The 9,143-nt window shown below is 37.0% G+C and overlaps 1 protein-coding gene across 4 annotated transcripts in view; it reads right to left on the minus strand.

Moving 5' to 3' along the window:
* Window positions 1-1,620: 1,620 nt before the first annotated feature.
* LOC115214805 (putative acyl-CoA synthetase YngI) overlaps window positions 1,621-9,143 on the minus strand; it is a 22,056-nt gene continuing 14,533 nt past the window's right edge. For all 4 annotated transcript variants that reach the window (XM_036505369.1, XM_036505371.1, XM_036505370.1 and 1 more), the window contains 2 exons: window positions 8,655-8,809; window positions 1,621-3,243 (listed from right to left, as the gene is read on the minus strand). In XM_036505369.1, coding sequence (XP_036361262.1) covers window positions 1,758-3,243; window positions 8,655-8,800 — 1,632 coding nt within the window. In that variant the 5' untranslated portion in view covers window positions 8,801-8,809 and the 3' untranslated portion in view covers window positions 1,621-1,757. The remainder of the gene's footprint in view (window positions 3,244-8,654; window positions 8,810-9,143) is intronic.

Raw genomic sequence — 9,143 nt, forward strand, 5'->3', positions numbered from 1 at the left:
TAGTGACTATCCACCACACATACACTTGCCTGCCTGAATTAATCGGAATGTATTTATCTAGTTCGTCTGGGTATTTTGTTGTTTGCTGAATAATTACTAAAACGCAGAGTATTGTTTATTTTCTTACTAAGTAAACTAAAGTTTTAACAAGTCTTTGTTTACTCTAGCGGTTTCGTATGACATCTACAATGATCTCATTTTATTTTGATGTTTTTATATTTATAATTATTAATTGTATAAAATAAAATAAGCACCAATCAAGTGGTGAGGTCGAGATAATCTTTATGCTCCTTCTAAAGTGTCTTTGAGTATATTTTTTTTTTAGTATTCCCGCTTAATTTTCGAGAGCAGTATCGGCAGAAACGAAAGAATGCTGGGATAAAAATAAACACATTAGATGATGTGGTCCTGAATACATTATATGAACGAGTGTTGCATTGATGGCTCTGATTATGGGTCTATTCCGTCAATGCTAACTGGGACTAAACAACGACATAATCATAAACATCAACAACTGGAATATTGATTTCTTATAAAAGTACAAGATCAAAATTTTACAAGTTAAGGAATTAAGCTTCTGCTGCACCTACACCGTTTTGTATTGCATCAGAAATACAAAGGAAATGATTCTAATCAAAATTGGAAGCTGTTTAAAATGGCGTTTGCAATACTGTTCATGACACCCAATAAAATACTGCACACACATCTGAAACATCGCTCTGTGGGCTTCCCTCTCAAATATGCGCAAGCAACACTTGATTATTCCGCAACCTATGTAAAGATTCCACTCAGGACAACTTTATCCAAGGTATTCCTCTTTTTTCTTCATCTTTTCAAAGATTCTAGGGTATTATTTGAAGGGAAATTCGGCTGCTATTTCAAGCAGAATTACCACTTAGATGATCCCACGTTTTCGACAACGTCGAGCGAAAAGTTCAAACTTATCATCAACTGTATCCACCTCACGAGTGTGAGAAGGCCTAGAGGTATCATGAGTGATTTCCCTTCACCGATTCTACTAAATAATAACGGAGAGAAAGACCATAGAGTTAATGCTCTTCACATGAAAATAAAACAATATAGACAAATTACAATCCATCGAAAGTTAGCTGAATAAGTCTTTCACCCTAATCACTTATCCAACTGACATCCTTTCGTACTTGAAATGCACATTCGAAAACGTATTAAATTATACAATTAAAGTATTTGTTAGAGAAAACATTTATCAGTGTCAGTTCCCATTCAGATTTCTGGTTGCATGATATTGAAAAGTTAATAAAATAAACAAAATCGATAATTTATTATATATAATTCTTTTATCAAATTATAATACTCATTAAGCTAAAAAAAAAGGTGGGTTTTCTTTTATTTTTTTTTCTTTGTTTTTTTTTTATTTCAATTTCTTCAAACATTTATGATTTGATTAATTGAATTCGAAAGGGGGGTAAATATACGTCATTGAAATTTGAACAAATTGTAAACTTAATCTACTTTGATTTGTTAGTTTCATTGCTTCCAGTTCTCGATGTTAGAATTAGTTAGAATCAACTAGCTGGATTATCCAAATTTTCATTTTATAAAATATGAACAAGCAGAAGTTAAAAAAACAAAACACAACCGAAACATCCACTGTTTAATAATAAAGATTAAATTTTACTTTTTAAATTTGTCTCTTATGCAGTGTCAAAATACGTTTGATACTTTAATGCACGTTTTATAGAAATATATGATATTAGTTTGAAAATCTTAAATTGATATTAATTATTTTTAGAATCTTTTACTTTTTTAAGAGCCAAAGTTTTTATAGCTTTCCTATCAAACTTACCACTAGCCAAAAGTGGAAATGAAGGAAAATATAAAATGTAATCAGGATGCATCGATACACAATCAAAGTTCTTTGGTTGTGGCATTGTTTCTGTACAAAACTTTTTTAATTCTTCTTCATTGAACTCGTGATTTGGTCGAATGGTAACACATGCGCACACACGTTCACCAACCTCCTCGTCAGGAATTGGTACAACAACCACAGCATCTACGTTCGGTTGACGTCCGACATAATCTTCAATAAGTTTAATCGATAACTTTACCGTACACTTTTTGATAAAATCTGTACTTCTTCCAATCATTATGATGTCACCATCTTTAGTTAAGTAACCAATATCTGACGTTGAATACCATCCTTTTTCTAGACACGAGGTGCCATCAAGAAATGTTTTCGTCGTCCACTTACTTCGAAAATATAAATAGCCTGTCTTTCCAATATCCACAACCCTCTTCTCCTCGTCAACAATTTTGATTTCTGTTCCTTCAAGTGGTCGCCCGAGCATTCCTTGTCGATGTTGTGACATGTTTTCTGGAGTAAAAAATCTACTGGATATAATCAAAGCTTCAGTGGCTCCATAAATAATTCCAAATTCATCTGCAATTTTAAAAGAATACTCTATTGCATCATGTGTAAGCATATCTCCACCGGATAGTACCGTCTTTACACGAAACCCACGATTGCCAAGTCGTTTCAAGTCCTGTGGTGCAACACCCACAATAGTACATTTCTCTTGCTGCCATAAATTTACTACAAAATCGAAATTCTTCGTATCGTTCAACATTTCTACATCTCCAGTGACGTGTTTGGCTCCCTTGGTTAAGAGCAGAAACGGATATCCTCCAATATATCCCATTGGTCGACCGGAAAATAATACATCAAAAGTAGAAATACTAGTGCCACTAACAAACTTATCTGGTAGATTTATAAAGTTGAAATGGCTGTGACATATACGTTTAGGTACACCTGTGGTTCCTGAAGTCTGATTGATGGATGCAATATCTTCCGGGTCAATGTAAGGAAACTCAACCTCGTCATCGTCACTTACTTCTGCCATCAATTTAGCAGCAGATAAAGCATTGGCTGGTCTGTGAGAATTGGACACATCAATGGCAAACCTCAAATCGGGACACGCTTCGCAAGATACTTTTCCATTATTGTCTATTTGTGCAATGGATAAGAAACTGTCCCAAATAGATTTGGAACCAAATACTACGGCACTACAACCTTCTATAACAGATTTTATATCTGCTAATCCAAACATTAATCTCATAGAATATGCTCCAGTCATCATGATTCCAATATCGTAGCTCATCCATTCCACACAGTTAGGAACACAAAATGCAATCTTGTCTCTTTTTTTAATGCCTAGTTTCATCAAAGCCTTTGCGAACTTCACAGCTCCATCGTGCATTTCTTTTCTGCAAAGACAAACAACGTTATGAGTATGTATGCTTCTTAAAATCAGTATTAATCACATAACATAGAACTCACATTGACATCTTCAATTAAGCGATCGCTATGTATTCATTGCCTTGATTTTGAGAAAACTTCTTGTGCTCTTCACCTTTGCAGGTTATCCGAGACATCGAGCTCGGTGCGGTTAATGCCTGGATTGACACTCACACTGTTACATATCGAGAAGATCTTTATGAACACCATCGTTTTCGTGACACAAAATGGTGCGGCACCACGTCCTGTGTGATATTTTACGAAGACCCCCCACTGCCGCTTGACAACCGGTGTTGGTCTGTTTATGTCCCCATAGCATAGCGGTTCGGCAAAAAAGACCGATATAATAAGTACTAGGTTAAAAAAAATAAGTCCTAGTGTTGATTTGTTCGACTAAAACCCTTTAAGGCGATGCTCCAGTATGGCCGCAGTCAAGTGACTGAAAGAAGACAAAAGATTAAAGATTTATATAAACTGCAAAAAGACAAGTGAACCTTCAATTTTAATATTCCTTTCTGCAACAGAATTTTAATATTCCTTTTCAGGCACAAGGTCTGAAATTTGGGGGTTAGGGGACTTGTCGATTACAGTCCTCGACTGGTAGTTATTCCATCGACTCTGAAAGGAAGAAAAGCAAACGTGACCGCGGGGAAATATGAACTTGAAACGTAAAGACGGTCAAGATGGCGCTGAGCATTTTGTACGGCATGCTTACAATTCTGCCAGCTCGACGCCTTCTTCCAAGTAAATATTGGTTTCAAATTTTGCAACACGGACCAAACAATTTCGAAAAAAAGGGTAAGTCGATTACATCAACTCCATTGCTGCTACAATACTTATTTTATTGACCGCGAAAGGATGAAAGGCAAAGCTGACCTCAGCAGAATTTGAACTCAGAACGTAAAGACGGATGAAATGTCGCTAAGCATTTTCTCCGGTGTGTTAACGGTTCTGCCAACTCGCTACCATAATAATAATAATAATAATAATAATAATAATAATAATAGATTTGCTTGTCATTTGTTTGACCTTAACCAGTTGAGCATGTCCCTTAGTGGCTGACGATATGTGCATCTCTGATCACGAGCAGAAGTAGTGGGGAGCATCATAGCCATGTGTTGAGAGGGATTCGTTGGGGTTTGAATAATTCACCTCTGGAAACATGGGTGGTTTTTTCAACATCCTTAAACAACCCTTATTCAGGGACCGTTTGAGCAGGATGGGCTACTCAACCTGAAGAAAATTCTAACTGGGCCCACTTGCAAGCTCATGTGCTGTTTATCTTGATATGAGATCACCATGTCGCGCTCATATGGTTGTGATGCATGTGCCTGGTGTACCCTTATCAGACGGGTAGTCATGATGGGTATATTGGGCTTCGTATATTTTACCCCAGTGTTACTTTGATGGCATGAACTGCTCTCTCACTCAATAATAATAATAATAATAATAATAGTGCTTTCTACCATAAGCACAAGGCCTAAAATTTGGGGGAAGGGGGATAGTTGACTGCATCGACCCCTTTGCTCAAATGATACTTATTTATCGACCCCGAAAGGATGAAAAGCTAAGTCGACCTCAGCCGAATTTGAACTCAGAAGGTAAAGACAAACGAAATGGCGCTAAACATTAACGATTCTGCCAACTCGCTACCTTAATAATAGTAATAATAATACTTTCTACTATAGGCGTAATGCCTGAGATTTATGGGATGGGGCACTAGTCGATTACATCGACTCTACTGTTTGACTGGTACTTTTTCTTCCCCGAAAGAATAAAAGTCAAAGTCGACCTCGGTGGAATTTGAACTCAGAATGTAGCGACAGACGAAATACCTATTTCTTTACTACCCCCAAGAAGCTATTGCACTACTTGTTGGGGAGAAATTACAACTTAAGAGAACAAAAAATGGTGGGGCAAACGAACAATGGTGGAAACGACGCATTGAAAGGGACATAATGCGGGCAGGGCAAGATCTAGGAAAAACTGAGCAGTGGTTAGCAAGGAACATAAGATACTGTGGTATTTTACAATCCAATGTGAGAGGCTCGGAGACCAGAAGGTAAAAGTAAGCCAGCTAGAATTTTGAGATTGGTACTTTGATACTCTTTTACTCTTTTACTTGTTTCAGTCATTTGACTGCGACCATGCTGGAGCACCGCCTTTAATCGAGCAACTCGACCCCGGGACATATTCTTTGTAAACCCAGTGCTTATTCTATCGGTCTCTTTTGCCGAACCGCTAAGTGACGGGGACATAGATACACCAGCATCGGTTGTCAAGCGATGTTTGGTGGACAAACACAGACATACAAACATACACGCACACACACATATACATATACATATATACGACGGGCTTCTTTCAGTTCCCGTCTACCAAATCCACTCACAAGGCTTTGGTCGGTCCGAGGCTATAGTAGAAGACACTTGCCCAAGGTGCCACGCAGTAGGACTGAACCCGGAACTATGTGGTTGGTAAACAAGCTACTTACCACACAGCCACTCCTGCGCCTATGTTGATAATAATAATAATAATAATAATAATAATGAGGAGGAGGAAGAGGAGGAGGAGGAGGATGATCCCTAAGCTGCTGACTCCGTATTGTAGTTTTCTTTTGTCTAGTGGCTATGGCGAAAGAAGTTGTCAGGTGGACGAATGTTGAACGGCATGCCTTACCTGCTCGATTAAATGAGGGCAGCAGGACAGTGCCACACCACTTCGAGGTATTTTTCAGCTTCTGCCAGAGTGGGAAACTTAAGTCTCGTTGCGACAAATGCATTTATAGGCAATAGTATTTCTTTTAGAGTTAGTTAATTTTTTTCCTTTTCATTAAGCGACATGACACCTGGTTTCATAATATCACTGTTATACTGGAAGTCCTTACATTTCAAAGCTTTCACCGAGTTCACGCTCCACTGGCTAAGTGCTCTCGATCTCACACTGTTTATTTTGTCCTCTATAATCATATCCTATCTTCTTGCTTCAATAGTATGGCCAATGTTTATTGGAAAGTCCCACAAGATCTCCTAATTCTCATATTCTACCTCAGCTTCGGGTTTTGTGGTCATACCACTTTTCAGTTGTTTTGAAGCCACGCACTCGACTAACATCCCAATTCACGCTTTTGCCTACACATTGATGTCTGCCTCTATACTCCTTTTGAGCTAGTATACTGCACTCGCTCAAAAGACGATTGATACTTTAGTTTCCTTTCCTATAGATTCTACATTTGCTGTGTGACTGAGTTTTGCGATCTTTGCTTTTTATCAGATTTGTTGTAAGGGTTTGTTCCTGAGCAGCTACAATTAATGTTTCTGTCTTTTGTTTCAAATTCCCGTCTATCATCCAGAGCCAGTAGCATGAATTGGCAATTTCATTTCAATTGTTTTCTTCTTCTCTTTGACTTATCCTACTGTTACAGTCACTTTTGCGGTATTTCTGGCTGCTGGAATACCAGAAGCAATAGAGCTGTGCCCAATGGGGTCAAGGTAGAAGTAATTCTGGAAGGAAGGTTACTAATCTGTTATGCTTGTGGAGAGAAGGAACATATCAAAAAAGGTGTCCTAAACTAACGAAGGGGGTTACAGACACGGAAACACAAGAATGTGAAATAGAATTGGAGAAAAAAAACCAAGACGTGGAACAGAACACGAAGTACATGCACGTAAAAACAAGAGAGAAGGAATTCATCGCCTAAAGAGAAATTACAACAAAAGAAACATAAAAAAAAACAGGAAGAAACAGACCCGTTAAGACAATCAACAACAACGAGCACAAGCAATACGCCCATAGGTTCACCAGTAAGGAAAAATACCACAAGCAGAACAGAAACACCAAGTAAACGCACAGACGTACAGACACACAAACATACAGACACACAGACACACAAACACACAGACACACAGACTCATAAAAACACAGACATACTGACACACAATAACACAGATATACAGACACATAAAAACACGCAGACACACAAGATGTAGAACAAGGTAAAAATATATACAGAAACAAAATTTATTTAATACAGTTCTATATTTAAGAGATGAGGAATTATGTACATTATTTACATTATTCATATTATTTACATTTGACGGGTATTTAACAACAAGCAAGTGAGGACAAATATCCGTCAAATGTAAATAATGTAAAATTTATTTAGTTATTGCACAAATCAAAAAAAAAAGCGAGAGAAAAATAACGAAAATGAAAAGGATTACAAGGGTAAAACTCTCAGAAGGCTACAAGGACATGAAGTATATAGGTCGGGTCGAAGTTTATTATCGCTTATTTGATATCTCAAAATATTGATAAGTAGTTGTATTAAACACGCACTTGTCCTTATTTAGATTAATATTATACCTTTTTGCACTCTCTAAAATCTTAGACAGATTAGTGTCGTGCTTTTTGTTAGTATTTCCAACAATCGCAATATCGTCTAAGTATACATGAGTTTTTTTTTTATTTTTTATTTTTATTTATGAAATTGTCAATAATTCACTGAAAACAAGCGACACCGTTCGTTAACCCATAAGGATGTCGTGTGAACTGATACAGACAGCTATTTGCCTCGAAGGTGGTATAAATTTTATCATCCTTGTGCAGCTGTACACATTGATAAGCACTACGTAACTCTAAACGACCACAGTATTTGTAAATGGAGAACTTGTGTACTAAATCATATAGATTCGGCAAGGGAATTTCATCTAGACAAGTAAACTTATCTTTCGTAGCCGTGTAATCAATATCTAGTCTTTTTTTGTATTGTTTTAAACTAGATGTACTTGAGCTCTTCAAGGTGAATTGCTTTGTTCGGTGATACCTTCCTTCAACAAACGCTCGATGAGAGCTTTTAACAAAAATCCATTTATAGATATTTCTATCATCGACGTGTTCAACGCAGAGAGAACAGAAGCAAGCGTACCAGATTGAATTTATGCAGCAACAGAATATTTAGACCTGCAAACTTTTGAATAAAGACCAATCTTCTTGCATTTCCTACATTCAGCATTTCGAGCTCAACATTTAACACACTCATGTCTTGATACACTTACACACCCGTAACAGTAAGTCCAACGTTTTGATGTATTACTAGTCGCTGCACTAGTTTCCTCCAGCCATTCACTCCCTTCTAGACCTGAAGACGACTTCATCGTTTCTTCGGTTTGTTTCGCTGTGGCTACCGGGAGATTAGTAGAGGCTGGTGTGAAATCATAAATTTGTGAGTTGATATTAGCAATTTCCGAGGCGCGTGCCTGATTAATTGCATTAGTCAGAGTATAAGACCAAAGTACGGCCCACAATATTAATTCAACAAATTAAATTTTCTATTCCACAGAAATGAGACTAATAACATATATATTTCAATAATACTTACAAGGTTATTTGGTGTCTCTTGTATTCTGCATCATACGAAACGACTGCTGTTTTGTCCGGATACTTTTCAGCCCAAATACGCAATCTTTCAGGAATCGTGTCATACGAATTTTCCGCAACTCCTACTGTGTGGATGTAACTAGCCATTTTCACAAACTGTGATGTTCGCGTTTCCAAAATCATACAAAAACAGAAAACAAATTATAAGTATAATCCATTTCATAGTTGAAATTATTATCTTGACTTTAAACAAAATACACAGATACACATTATTCTCCTCTCATAAAGTTACTGTTTAGTACAAAACGAGCGGTTTAAAAGCATTAGTTTAATTACTTTAGAGTTATTTCAGGCTGTCTAAAGTGTGTTTATGACGTGTTAAACTAACATATTATATATACACAAATCAAAGGTAGAAAAGAAAGATCACAACAAACGGAAACCATAAAAACACATGCGAGAAAAAAGGACGATAGCACGACAACGGCAA

The sequence above is a fragment of the Octopus sinensis genome, linkage group LG8, assembly GCF_006345805.1.
Source record: "Octopus sinensis linkage group LG8, ASM634580v1, whole genome shotgun sequence".
Lineage (NCBI taxonomy): Eukaryota > Metazoa > Mollusca > Cephalopoda > Octopoda > Octopodidae > Octopus > Octopus sinensis.